This window comes from Schistocerca serialis, chromosome 6, assembly GCF_023864345.2.
Source record: "Schistocerca serialis cubense isolate TAMUIC-IGC-003099 chromosome 6, iqSchSeri2.2, whole genome shotgun sequence".
NCBI classification, from domain to species: domain Eukaryota; kingdom Metazoa; phylum Arthropoda; class Insecta; order Orthoptera; family Acrididae; genus Schistocerca; species Schistocerca serialis.
Genome location: NC_064643.1, coordinates 538629786 through 538645265, shown reverse-complemented (window position 1 = coordinate 538645265; position 15480 = coordinate 538629786). Strand labels below are relative to the sequence as shown.

The 15480-nt window shown below is 42.8% G+C and overlaps 1 protein-coding gene across 1 annotated transcript in view; it reads left to right on the top strand.

Annotated features, from left to right (window-relative positions):
- LOC126484447 (uncharacterized) overlaps positions 1-15480 on the top strand; it is a 729699-nt gene that overhangs the window by 526774 nt on the left and 187445 nt on the right. The window contains exon 4 of the mRNA XM_050107967.1: positions 15373-15472. Within this exon, the coding sequence (XP_049963924.1) occupies positions 15373-15472 (100 nt within the window). The remainder of the gene's footprint in view (positions 1-15372; positions 15473-15480) is intronic.

Below are 15480 nucleotides of genomic sequence, written 5' to 3'. Positions count from 1 at the left end.
AATGGTGAGAAGGAAACATAGTCGGTGAATATGGATTGGGGCTAAGAAATGAAAGAGGAAGCCGCCTGGTCGAATTTTGCACAGAGCACAACATAATCATAGCTAACACTTGGTTTAAGAATCATGAAAGAAGGTTGAATACATGGAAGAACCCTTGAGATACTAAAAGGTATCAGATAGATTATATAATGGTAAGACAGAGATTTATGAACCAGGTTTTAAATTGTAAGACATTTCCAGGGGCAGATGTAGACTCTGACCACAATCTATTGGTTATGACCTGTAGATTAAAACTGAAGAAACTGCAAAAAGGTGGGAATTTAAGGAGATGGGACCTGGATAAACTGAAAGAACCAGAGGTTGTACAGAGTTTCAGGGAGAGCATACGGGAGCAATTGACAGGAATGGGGGAAAGAAATACAGTAGAAGAAGAATGGGTAGCTTTGAGGGATGAAGTAGTGAAGGCCGCAGAGGATCAAGTAGGTAAAAAGACGAGGGCTAGTAGAAATCCTTGGGTAACAGAAGAAATATTGAATTAAATTGATGAAAAGAGAAAATATAAAAATGAAGTAAATGAAGCAGACAAAAAGGAATACAAACGTCTCAAAAATGAGATCGACAGGAAGTGCAAAATGGCTAAGCAGGGATGGCTAGAGGACAAATGTAAGGATGCAGAGGCTTATCTCACTAGGGGTAAGATAGATACTGCCTACAGGAAAATTAGAGAGACCTTTGGAGGTAAGAGAACGACTTGTATGAATATCAAGAGCTCAGATGGAAACCCAGTTCTAAGCAAAGAAGGGAAAGCAGAAAGGTGGAAGGAGTATATAGAGGGTCTATAAAAGGGCGATGTGCTTGAGGACAATATTATGGAAATGGAAGAGGATGTAGATGAAGATGAAATGGGAGATACGATACTGCGTGAAGAGTTTGACAGAGCACTGAAAGCCCTGAGTCGAAACAAGGCCCCCGCAGTAGACAACATTCCATTGGAACTACTGACAGCCTTGGAAGAGCCAGTCCTGTCAAAACTCTACCATCTGGTGAGCAAGATGTATGAAACAGGCGAAATACCCTCAGACTTCAAGAAGAATATAATAATTCCAATCCCAAAGAAAGCAGGTGTTGACAGATGTGAAAATTACCGAACTATCAGTTTAATAAGTCACAGCTGCAAAATACTAACACGAATTCTTTACAGACGAATGGAAAAACTAGTAGAAGCCATCCTCGGGGAAGATCAGTTTGGATTCCGCAGAAATACTGGAACACGTGAGGCAATACTGACCTTACGACTTGTCTTAGAAGAAAGATTAAGGAAAGGCAAACCTACGTTTCTAGCAATTGTAAACTTAGAGAAAGCTTTTGACAATGTTGACTGGAATACTCTCTTTCAAATTCTAAAGGTGGCAGGGGTAAAATACAGGGAGCGAAAGGCTATTTACAATTTGTACAGAAACCAGATGGCAGTTATAAGAGTCGAGGGACATGAAAGGGAAGCAGTGGTTGGGAAGGGAGTAAGACAGGGTTGTACCCTCTCCCCGATGTTGTTCAATCTGTATATAGAGCAAGCAGTAAAGGAAGCAAAAGAAAAATTTGGAGTAGGTATTAAAATCCATGGAGAAGAAATAAAAACTTTGAGGTTCGCCGATGACATTGTAATTGTCAGAGACAGCAAAGGACTTGGAAGAGTAGTTGAATGGAATGGACAGTGTCTTGAAAGGAGGATATAAGATGAACTTCAACAAAAGCAAAACGAAGATAATGGAATGTAGTCGAATTAAGGCGGGTGATGCTGAGGGAATTAGATTAGGAAATGAGACACTTAAAGTAGTAAAGGAGTTTTGCTATTTGGGGAGCAAAATAACTGATGATGGTCGAAGTAGAGAGGATATAAAATGTAGACTGGCAATGGCAAGGAAAGCTTTTCTGAAGAAGAGAAATTTGTTAACATCGAGTATAGATTTAAGTGTCAGGAAGTCATTTCTGAAAGTATTTGTATGGAGTGTAGCCATGTATGGAAGTAGTGAAACATGGACGATAAATAGTTTGGACAAGAAGAGAATAGAAGCATTCGAAATGTGGTGCTACAGAAGAATACTGAAGATTAGATGGGTAGATCACATAACTAATGAGGAAGTATTGAATAGGATTGGGGAGAAGAGAAGTTTGTGGCACAACTTGACCAGAAGACGGGATCGGTTGGTAGGACGTATTCTGAGGCATCAAGGGATCACCAATTTAGTATTGGAGGGCAGCGTGGAGGGTAAAAATCGTAGAGGGAGACCAAGAGATGAATACACTAAGCAGATTCAGAAGGATGTAGATTGCAGTAGGTACTGGAAGATGAAGAAGCTTGCACAGGATAGAGTAGCATGGAGAGCTGCATCAAACCAGTCTCAGGACTGAAGACCACAACAACAACAACAACGTAGTCTGAAGATAATTACTGCATATCCGAAACCAGTAATTCTATTCTAAAAGCTGTACGATCAAGACAGTTAAATAAAAATTAAGTCGAATTACACTAAAAGGGAGGTGCAGTTTTAGTGAAGTAGTTATGGAGATAAATCTTTTACGAAATTCCTAGTTGAGGCCGTCGAAGTGTTACTCTGCTCCTACTACACGTGAGTGCGTGTCATATCGCCTAATGTACTATGCCCGTGATGGGGCAAGTCTCCTGATCAATCATAATACGATAAAGAAGCTGTGTAAAGAAATTATACACCTATATATTAATATACTCATTAAATATAGTCCGAATGAAAGAATCGTTTCATTAATCGTAATTATATACGTGTAACGTAATTTCTTCGTAGAGCTGACGATAAAGAAGAGCTAGAGCACCCAGCGACCAGACAGCAGTTTCAAATAAACATTCAAAAGGGTTCGAAATGAATAAGGAAACGAGCATTTCTGCATTGTCATTACCAATTTAAAATCAACATTCTGATTATTTATTTCTGTCCCTCAGTCTTCAGTTGTCTGTTCCCGTGTTTTATCTTTGTTTTAGTTCGTTATCGCAAAAGAAGCAGGACAAACTTGCGAGTAACACACTCGACCTGCTCTAACCGAATACATTAAGGAACAAAATTACACAAAGAAGAAACAGCACTCTCAAAACGCTGATAAAGCAAACACAGTGATAAAAAACACAACTATTTCTAACAAAGCCGAAAACAGTATTTCTGGGACAGAAAGAAATCATGAGAGAGCGTGACCACTCGAGAAAATAATTACTACTTCCCACGCTTATATAACTGTTTTGATACACTCGAGGTGTATCCTACTACCTTCAGATAGAAAATTACACTGGAAACTTAATTATCATTGTTATACGAGTGTTCTGTTGTTTTCTACGATATTTATTTTGCAAGGAACATTCATTTTTCGTGGTGGATTTGTTTCCTATTAACTACGTTCTTGTACTTGCAGAGACTCCCCCAGATAGCCAGTAGTTGCCGTGCCAAAGGCGATTAAGGTGAAATAATGAGGCATATTAGAACATAATTCAGTTTTTCAGTCGACTTTACGGAATACCTTAATATTACAAGCACTTTTCAAGTTATACACCACTAGTAATTCTATTTTCTTTAGTATCAAAAGTGATTAATAAAATAATAAATGATTTCCGAAGACGTTCGTAGTTAATTACATTATAATCTTCTTCACTTTTCTTTTGGTAATGAGGACCATAGCTTGTCATTGCAATCATTCTGTCCAATTCATCTGACTTCGTTTTGCGACAGTTGTGACTTCTTCAGCTGCAGGATACCCGAGGTCTGTATGGTTGCCATATTTCGGAAAAAATATTTTTTTGTATTCTCTATCTTTCCATATCGGAATTTTAATGTCTACAAAAGTTGATGTAAGTATGCCAGTACTTGTTCATTCATGTCCCGTGTCAAACGTCTTCTTCATCTGCACTGTTCTGGTACTTGGAGGTCAGGAAGGAAAAACTCCCCCGCATTCTATACAGTCAGTATCTTCATCTTACTTCGCCATTGAGTTATTTGAGCTTCTGTGTCCGTAGCAGTGGACACTGAGTGGCATCATCCGTAGGCACAAGAATCGAGAACGCTTTAAGATGTGTTTTTCCTTCCTTTCTAAAAGTTCCACTTCAACAACCAAAAGTCAAAATTTCACAGGAAATTGACGGCAACGCGTGCGCCATCAAAAACACTAATAAAATAGTTTTTTATTTCCTTTTCTCATGTTACGTGGGTGCACGTGAGCCAAAGCTGCTTCATCATGGCACAAGATGTTTTATGGGCAGCGAAAAATAAAACTGGCCTGGAAATTATTTCATGCACCTTAAAACAGGCAACCCAACTTAAAAAATGCACCAAAAATGTGCATGACGTAAGTTTGGTTTCCTATTTTACGCTGCATTAAATAATTTCCAGGCCAGTTTTGCACTGCTTGACTATTGCTTAGGAACAACTTAGTAACGAACAATGGTAATTGCTTCGGAATCGTGGACGAGAAATTGGAAGGTTCAAAGCCGGTCAAAGAGTCACTATTGTGCCCGCAGTAATGGGTGTATCGAAAAGCGTCATCTCGCGACTAAAAAAGGCCGATAAAGGTCAAAATTCTGTGTGAAACCATGACGGTGGTCGTAGGCGGACCACCACACCGCAAGAGGATCGATACGTAGCCCTAGTGGCGAAAAGGAAACAGATATCTCACTCCTAAGCAGATCGCTGCAGCCCTTAGAAACGCTGCCGGTATTCGTATGTCTGACAGAAGCATGTCGCGGCGATTAACTCACGCTGGTTTGTGTGCTCGATGAATGCGTTACACTTCAACCACGTCACTGTTCAGAAAGAGTTCCTTGGTGTAGGCAGCATGATAGTTGGGGTCAGCAACAATGGTCCAAAGCGATGTTCTCCGACGAATACTGCTTTACTGTTGCTAGCGATTGTGGCCTCCAGTTAGTGTGGACAGAGAGAGGCGAACACGGCCCACACCACAGAAAATTCATGAACGTCGTCGGTGCGGCCTAGGCGATACGGTGTGGGCAGGCGTTACGCAAAATGATGGAATAACGCTGCATACATTTACGCGAGGAACCTTCACAGCACAACGCTGTAGCAGGCAGATTGCTCTGAATCGCTATGATATTGCAGTGCCTGTGTTATTCTGATTGTGATGCAAAGTTCCTTTGGACGTGCTACTACAACAATTATGAAATACATGAAATGAATTCGCAACTGCGAGTAAGGACAACCATTAGCTGTAGAATGGAATGACGACAATGGAAATTTTTGCTGGACCGCGACCCGAACCCGGATTTCCCGCTTACCATTTGACTATCCGTGCACGACTTAAGGCCTGAACCGAACCTCCATATGTCGTCAACTACGCGTCTACGACCTGTACTCGTACATCCATTAAGTATATTCCCGTGCAGGTCAGACGTCGTTCTTGAAAGCTGCTTTCCCGGTATCGGCGAATAAATTCGATAGTGCAGTGCCCGTGTTATTCTAATAACGATGCACAGTGCCTTTGGACGTGCATGCATGTCCGAAGAAACTTTGCATCGTAATCAGAATAACACAGGCACTGCAATAACCAACATGTGGAAGTTTGGGTCTGGTCAGCCAAATGGTAAGACGACCGCTCGAGATAAGCGGGAAATCCGGGTTCGAGTCCCGGTCCGGCACAAATTTTCATTGTCGTCATTCCATTCTACAGCTGATGGTTGTCCTTATTCGCAATTGTGAATTCATTTCATGCATTCTGGATCGTGTCAGTCTGTTTAGGGATGCGGCAGGTCCCCTCTTCCTGTTTATGGACGATATAGCCAACCCGCACAGCACCACTAAAGTGTCGCACATACTTGGAAGTGAAGATACTGAATGTATGGGACGGCCTGCGTACTCCCCGAAGTTAAACCCTATAGAGCATGCCTGAATGTCCATGGTATAAGTGTTTATTTCCGAACACCCCTTCTCCGAACCGTGCAAGAACCGAAAACCGCCTTGAGAAAGGAATAGGAAAATATCGCCAAGAACTCTACAGCATGAATAACAGGTGCAAACTGCGCATTAGTGTCCGAGGAGGGCATCCTTCTTGTTCAGGGTCCGATATCGACTTAATGTTTGGAGTCTGACCTGTGTCAAACATGAACGTTATTTATGTTGTTATTCTGCTTTCCCATGTTGTGAAATCTGTACCATTTTTCGTTACAAATATACCACTTCAGCTCTATTACGTACGTACTATGTTTCATGTCGACAGTCATAACCTGTGATTATTCCTCTCTAACGATGTCCGTTTTCCTTAGCTTTTGTCAGCAATGTATCTTCCCCATCCTGTATAAACCATTAAGAAAAGTCTTCCAATAGCTGACTATTCGCTGTTGTCTGTGGGCTGAGATGCAACGAAAGCAGAGAATGATAATGTAAGCACTATGAAACTAAAAATAACTCTCTTGTGAAATGAAGATAAAAGTACCACCAAATGAAGATAGCCTGTTATAAAGTGCACGTCTGTGAAATCAAAATCTGCAGCCGGGCAACATTCAGTACCGTGTTGCCACACTCCGTTGCGTGCGACGTGCTCGGATCCTGTTTGGCATGATGTCCACAGGATGTTCGTGACGTTTTCGCTTAGCCTTGTTCCACTCATCGAGGGCGACCTTCCAGTGGTCATCGAGAATATGTGCAGCGACCTTGTGACGAAGACATTCTGCTAGTTTAGACTGGCCCCAAGCGTGGTCAGTCGCATTCATATTAGCAGATAACGCATACCATTCCACTCCGTGAACTCCTGTCTGCTCGGGAAAAGTGTTCTCAAGGTGTGCGCGGTGTGCTCGTGAACTGTCTTCTTAAAAGGCAAACCCGTCTCCGAAATGTTGCCTGTAAGTCTTGAAATATGGTTGGAGGGTCCTGCCCCTATACTAATTACGCTCGTCAACAATGGGAGGCGCCCGACGATTCTCGACGACACTGGTCCAAAATATGACGGCGCAGCCTCTCGTCGGATTGCATAGCTGAAATGTGTATCGGTACCCGCTCACTTCTCCAACCGCGATCATCAGACAACAGACAAGTCCTACACTCGTCGGTGAAGACAAACGTTGTTCCATTGTCCAATCCTGGTGTTCTCTTGCATACTGAGAGTGAACTCTCATTAATTCATTGCTAACCAGATTCGCCTGTTCTGAAGGCTAAGGGGCGCCATTTCCTCCCCGCAAACCACCGGTCCATAATTTACGGAAATTGCGTGACTCCTATGGCGACATCTGCTGCCGCAGAACTCCAGAAACCTACTCGTTGAATCCGTACCACCCAGCGCCGTCAGTCTCTTACACGGGCGGTCATAATGTTTTGGCTCATCAGTTTGTTTGCTGTATGATTTAATCGCATTTGCGTAAATTGTTTCGTGCATTTTCACACACTTTAGTGACACATACAGGTTTGGTTGGAAGGCCATATTTACGATAGGTCTCATAGTAATTATGATTTCTGTGAGAATCGTACTGAATATTACGAAAGTTTTTCCCCAGACGCGTCTTGATTTTCGTGGCGTTATGCGTCTTCTTACATGACTGAATATCGTATTTCTCATAGTTCACTTAGCGATAAGAGCAATCACTTGGCGCCGAAGGATTTATCAGCCAAGTACGAAGCTTTATGGGGTATTGGAATCGGAGTGCGGATGGGAGTGGTGTGGGTGTGGGGTTCTGAGAACACTGTAATACAGCTACTATACATACGCCGTACCTCACTGCGCAGTGCTTAGGGGACGGTACGAAACTTCGGTGTAGAGCAGAACGTATTCGACATTACCATAAAGAAGTAGTACGTGTCTTAGCGTTTCTTCTGTTATTTGGGCGACAGTCAGTCGGTTCTCATATTAAACGTCCATGTATAGCTTAAAAATGCAATATAAAATTGAGCTACTCGCATACGATTCAACTTATTTCTGTAGTTATTAGTTTCGTTAACACACTGTACCTTTTTGTAGCTATCGATATACAAATAAATGACTTTAAATTCGTCTTAAATGTTGGAGCCAGCCCTTTGAATTTAAGATGGAAAATGTTACTTGGAAGTTATGAGCTGGTAAGAATGATATTTTCTCCTCCAATTCGATAATCCGAACTCTTGTTTTAGCAACACAAAAGAAATCGCAAAGACGTAACAGTTCGATGTTTCATTGTTTTACCTTAGTAGTTTTGTCTTTCTTTGCAGACACAAAGTCCTGTAGTTTTATGAGACCAACTGCAGCATGAATACTCAATAAATACCATCGTGAATTTACGTTACCTCGTTTCCACGTCACGGCTTCGCTGTCAACGGTGCGGTACGCCTAATCGCGACGGAAGCAGAGACGTAAGTAGCTGCCGTCTTACAGCTGCTCTGACCACATGTGTCAGAACTCGCTGGAGCGTGTAAGCATACCAGACAACAGGGTACATGGAGAACGTATTTCTTCCTCTTATCTAACACGGATGGGCAGCATATTAGTGTCATCACAGAGACCACGATTTTACGTCCTCATTAACAATTACAACGAAGTATAAAATATTATAAAAATGCACAGAAACGAACTGCTGTTATCTAATACTTCAGAGACAACTTACTCGCAGTAGAATGATTTACACTAGCTGGAAGAGTGGGGGGAAGTGAACAGTGTGCACACAGCTTGAACGGTAAGTACGATGCATCCGTACCAATACTTTAATACATTTCATGAATTCCGCAATCAGCTAATGTACTATACATACTTTCTGACATACAGTTCTGATCACGTTGTCAATTATCTTTCTTGGAATGATGGAACGATAAGTGGAGCAGAACACTCCAGATTAAAGAGAGACGATTAGCTGTCGTGGAACGCTCGTGTTCACTGTTTCCTGCAGGAACTGAATGGAGCTGCGTTCATTTTCAGAAGACGATACGCTGTTAGTACCATCGATACACTGAAACTTGCTTACTCCACTTCATACTTTTTGGTGTCATAAATGAAAGATTTTTAAAAATCGAAACCTTTTCTTCAGGAAAACGTCTCGTCTCCTTTACAAGAATACTTTAGATCCACCTAAATTTGTATTTGGAATGTAATTTATCGAAAGGAATGGAGCAGTCGATTTTACTGTAAGTGATTAATATGCAATACAATGCATGCAAAATTTTTAACTGGTTTAACTACCGTTATTCGAGCTTCACATGGTTCAGAACTATAACAACGTTAAAGTTCTGTTACAGTTCTTAAATCGATTGCGGCGATGAGAACCATAAGGGACTAAAGCACATAAACATCTATTCTGAGATTGTAGCATGTATGCATGCTCTTGACATACGTTGATCCTATGGTGAACCAGCTTTATCTATGTCTCTAGCCCCACACTGTATATATGAACATTTACGAAAAGGTGTCTCACTAATTTCTAGGATATTCATTCCAATACAGGCCCAAAGAATAAAGCGTAATTTTGTTTATCTGCGCTACTCAATTGTTATCCAGAATTATCACTGTAATTTAGTGTTTACATTATGAACGTCGTAGTAATGCTTGGTGTACTGGCAGTTTTATCTGAAGCTCAAGGCAGATAGTTTTCTTAATGAAAATGATGATAAAGAGGACCATAAAGTGCTGGAATACGTCATAATCGTGTGTGTGGTGCCTTTAGTGCCTGCTTTTCATATTCTGATTCTGATTCTGGTTTCACGTTAATTACAAACTTTGCAAGTGTCAAAAGACGCTGTTGTCACTAGCCTATACATGGAAATTTTGTGAATTAATACTAATAATAAATACAATCTTTGGTTTGCCTATAAATTTAATTTTCACAAACATTTATTTTATTCTAAACTTTGTTTCTGTTCTTTAGACCATAATGGTTCTCAGTGCCTCAGTTGTATGACACATGTACTTAAATATTGGGATGATTGCTTTTAAAAATGATATATTTCTCGAAAATGAAATTTCTTGGAACATATGATAAAGCGGTGTACTAACAACTAATATACAAATTATTAGTATAGTAAGAGATTTTATACGGTATTTTCACTTTTAAACAGATTTTTATAATTATATTGAATCTTATATACATTATGTCAGCAAAAGTATCCGGACACCACCAAAAATATACGTTTTTCATATTAGGTGCATTGCGCTGCCATCTACTGCCAGGTACTCCATATCAGTCATTAGATATCGTGAGAGAGCAGAATGGGGCACTCCGTGGATCTCACGGACTTCGTTCGTGGTCATATGATTGGGTGTCATTTGTGTCATACGTCTGTAAGCGAGATTTCCACACACCTAAACATCCCTGGGTCAACTGTTTTCGATGTGATAGTGAAGTGGAAACGTGAAGGGACATGTACAGCACAAAAGCGCACACGCCGACCTCGTCTGTAGACTTACAGAGACCGCCGACAATTGAAGAGGGTCGTAATGTGTGATAGGCAGACATTTATCCGATCCACCACACAGGAATTCAAAACTGCATTAGGATCCATAGCAAGTACTTGACAGTTACGTGAGAGATGAGAAAACTTGGATTACATGGCCGAGCGGCTGCTCATAAGCCACACATCACGTCGGTAAATGCCAAACTACGTCTCGCTTGGTGTAAGGAGCGTAAGCATTGGATGATTGAACAGTTGAAACACGTTGTGTGGAGTGTCGAATCACGGAAAACGATGTGGCAATCCGATGGCATGGTGTGGGTACGTGAACGTCATCTGCCAGCGTATGTATTGCCAAATTCGGAGGCGGTTGTGTTATGGTGTGGTCATGTTTTTCATGGAGGGGGCTTGCACCACTTGTTGTTTGGCGTAGCACTATCGCACAACACGCCTACGTTGAAGTTTTAAGCACCTTCTTGCTTCCCATTGTTGAAGAGCAATTAGGGGCTGGCTATTGCACCTTTCATTCTGAATGCTATAGAACACCTTTGGGATATTTTGGAACGCCGACTTCGTGCCAGGCCTCACCGACTGACATCGATACTTTTCCTCAGTGTAGCGCTCCGTGAAGAATGGGCTGCCATTCCCGAAGAAACGTTCCCGCACCTGACTGAACGTATGCCTGCGAGAGTGGAAGCTGTCATCAAGCCTAAGGGTGGGCCAACACTATACTGAATTCCTTCATTACCGATCTTGGGCGCCACAAACTAGTGAGTCATTTTCAGCCAGGTGTCCGGATACTTTCGATTACATAGTGCATAATATATTATCATGTATAATATATTACACATATATATATATATATATATATATATAATTATATTGAAACTTTTTAATGTTTTATTGCTGTTACTATTAATCTAAGGCCTCTGTGGCTTGGTAAAAATGGGTTAGAGTGCATGTTCTGTTTGGTGTGTGTGTGGGGGGGGGGGTGATGGGGGAGAGGGGGGGGGGGGGAGAGACTAGAGCAACGTTTCTCAATCAACGTGCCGTGGTGACACACTACTGTGTCACGAATACGTGTTTCATGTGTGCTGCGATATTTTTAATGTATTCTAATATTCTGTAGATAAAATGTCTAGAGCATAAAAAATTAACACCAAATCGTTTCTTGGAGTAGTTCAATTCGTAATAAATCGCCCATCATTATTTATGATTATATGTATATCAGTAACAAAAATTTTTGTTTGTAATTTGTGTTTGGTATATTGCATCTAGGAAAAAAATATCACTTATGGAGCGTCGCGAAAGTTTGAAAAGTACTTGGGTGTACTGCAAAGGAAAAAAGGTTGAGAAACGTGGGACTAGAGCGCTGCAGGCGCGTGCCCGATTCGTGTTGCGTTTACGAGGCTGCGGTGTGCAAGAGTGAGGACGAGTAAGTTTGGCACAGTGGCAGAAGTTGCAGAAGATGGCCGACACTACCTCACACAATGTGGCCGTGATGTTGCAGTGACCACACGATTTGCTCTTGTTAGACCTAGAGCTGCATTGTGACGTCACTAACCGCAATGTAGAGGCCCACGAGGACAGGGCGTGGTGCGTACTTCAGAGCACGTGACACTACAGGCCTTACCAGTGCCAGCAGTCGTCTTCGGCGGGAAGCGAGTACCGATTTCAGACGAGTTTAATAATTCTTAACTGCGCATTTAAATGATTGCAAGCTCTCCATGACGCACATCAAAGTTAAGACCTTTGGTGGGTATGTTTTCATTGACATACTGATTCCCCGTGGGCCCTGCACAGTGTAGAGCATTCGCGAAGTATGGCGGATAAGGCTACTGGTTTGTCGCCCCAAGTTCGTTGCGTGGCCCGTAGTTTTCGTGGGCACCACATCCATACTTTCTTAGTCGCTGAAGGGAACCACAAACATTTTCGGTCGCACTCGAAAAGTGCTCTCCTCCCTGAAAGCAAGTAGGCCCGAACGACGTGGATAGCGAGTGATGGGGAGCAAGCGCCGCTCACTCGACTATGCCACGCGGATCCACTACCGTGGGGAGACATAATAAACTGTGACACAGTCTGTCTCCTTGTACTTGCCTCATTCCTCCCAGATCAAAAGCTCTGATTTACAGCTCGGTGTGGCACTGGTTTGAGGAAGGACACAAAGGTTCACTCAACGTAGAACATCTACTGTGGAAATTGGAGAGTCTCATTCGAGTATAAGTGTAACTTAGAATATACTTGGAACAAAAGACCCCTATCTGCGTTCGTTCCCCTTGTGATAAATGAAACGCGGCCACTCTGCTCAACAGTATCTTTGTCATACGGAATTCGAAAATTTCGTGATGCAGTACCATCTATGTATAAAATAACTTGAAAAGGTTGCATATTGGTTACTTTGGTATTGCGTAATTATTTGCTTTTATTTATTTTTACGGCTGTAATTGTTGGTAAACAGTCGGAATATATACAGGGAATTCCATGCCTGATCCCCAGTTCCGACGTTCACTGCCAGGATACGAAGGAGGCGCGTATGTCACCCTGGTGTTACGTCGCATCGCACTATGTTTGTTGCATCAGTTTCAGTAGTGAGAGAGCTCTGACCTTGCGGAGTTAGTTGCTGCAGATTCGAGAAAGTTTCAGCTTTATGCGAATTCAGAAAGAGTAATGTCTTCACCTGTATAAACAACCCATTTCTCCGTGTTATATCTGTGGCGCGTTAACCCTGTAATCGCAAAAACGCACACTTAATCCTGTTGTAAAGACAATGCTGCATTTTGTGTACGACTTCATACATGACGGTAATGAGAGGTGGGCTAAAGTGTGGTGTGGCAGCCGTCGTTGTAGAATAGCTGGACGGGAGTAGACATGATTAGCGAAAAACTTAACACGACAAACAAAAGATGTACTTAACTTGTGTTTCTCCAAGTATACGAAGACTCAGAACAAATAATGTAGCAAGAAACAGAGTACAACTATCACAATGTCAGCCAGGAAGAGACTGTCTGTTCTGAAGCGTGAACAATGGTGTCAGTGCCACAACTACACGGCGCCTACATAGCATCCCACAGTGATGTGGCTCCAAGCACAAGTGTGTCAGGTGTCTGGCCATCCTATATAGCGGCAGTGACGGTGCTCACAGTCCACAGCCACTGTAAGCATGGCTCAGCGGGCGCACCCCATTGGTTCCACCAGATCCCGCGCGACCACTGTCAGCTTCAGACGGAAACATGCAATTCCAACTGACAACGTTGACGCCCGTGGGGCGTATCGATACGTAATACCACATTACGAACTTTATTTGTGGTGCAAGGTTGTCGATCAAGACAAAACATTGGCCTCCCACATATGCTGTTCGACATGTGCTACAGTCCTGACAGGCTGGTTAAAATGATCAGATCACATGTCCTTTGGTGTCCCCATGATTTGAAGGCTACCAACAGATTTCTCAACAGACTGTTATTTTTGTATGACAAAAATAGCTGCGATCACCTCTAAAACAAAGAAAACTGTGTAATATCCTAATTTACCACCCGCTTTAAGACATATACGTCAAAGTGAAAAACTGACATTCCAGAGGTAAAATATCTTAGCAAATCGGGAAGAAATAATATTATGTATCTTTATTCGCCCGCCTGGTTGGCCGTGCAGTCTAACGCATGGCTTTCCTGGCGGGAAGGAGCGCCCGGCGGATTTGTGTCGAGGTCCGGTGAGCCGGCCAGTCTGTGGATGGTTTTTAGGCGGTTTTCCATCTGCCTCGGCGAATGCGGGCTGGTTCCTCTTATTCCGCCTCAGCTACACTATGTCGGCGATTGCTGAACAAACAAGTTCTCCACGTACGCGTACACCACCATTACTCTACCACGTAAACACAGGGGTTACACCCGTCTGGTGTGAGACGTTCCCTGGGGGGGTCGACCGAGGGCCGAACCGCACAATAACTCTGAGTTCGGTGTGGGGCGTCTTAGGGGTGAAGTGAACTGCGGTAGTCGTCGTGGGGTTGTGGACCACTGCAGCTGCGGTGGGGATGGAGTCTCTCCGTCGTTTCTAGGTCCCTAGTTAACATAACATAACATACTAAAATGTAGACTTTCACGGCCGGAAATATCATGTCCATTATAATTATCCGGGCTGTTATGCCGTGGTCGGTTGATGAATTCTGGGTCAGTTCCCAACGTTTCGTCTCTGACAGCGGGAGACATCTTGAAGGGGGTGCGTAGCTCGATGGAAGGTCCAACACACCCAGTGGCTCAGTCAGTAGCATGATAACATAACATGTATCTCTATTCACTTTTCTTTACTCTTACGTTGCTCGTTTCTTTGATTAATTTGTATACTGGCACAAAGTTGTTGTTTCTCTTTTTACAAGACACACATAATGGTGTAGTACGTACGCTGATGCAAGCATTTGCACAAATCAATATCACATGGAAACTGAGACCGCTACTGAAATTCTGAAGTCAGATCTGGATTCACAGAGGAAGTATCTTCCAGAAAGATCGTGGTATGTTTTGTCACTGATTTTTCCTTTATTAGACGAATGTAATGAAAATGTGTCTACAGAGGCTGGCCTTGTCATCCTTCCCTTACTGTTGGAACGTGAAACCTTTAGAATAAAAAAATAAAAAAACCTTAAGTTGGTGAGCTGTGGAGTGATCCACTTCCAGCCAACTGAATTCTACAAGTGGAGTGTTAACCGCTGCAGTCACAGGTTTAACGTCGAGTCTCCGACTGGAGGCACACATATTCACTCTGCGAGGATCGCTGCCTTTGTTATCCGAACAGAACGAAGACCTCTCTCCTAGTTTTTCGTCTGCTCTGCTGAGTACCTCCGTGCAGCAGAAACGATACTGCGATGTCGGCAATGTGTTCATGATAATGACTGTGCTATGACTGTGTGTATCTTTTGGTGATAGTGTAAGCATGGAAGCTGTTGCGCGTCTGAGGCTGTGCGCTGGGCGGCGAGAGGCTGTCGGTGTTTTTTAACAGGCGCGCTCTCTTTCAGGTGCCGCTCACAGTCAGAGTATTCCTCTCTCCTCTTCTTATCCCGCTGCAGGCGGCGGCCGTGGGCCGTGGCGGCAGTCCAACTCCCCCTGGTGACTCGGGTACCACC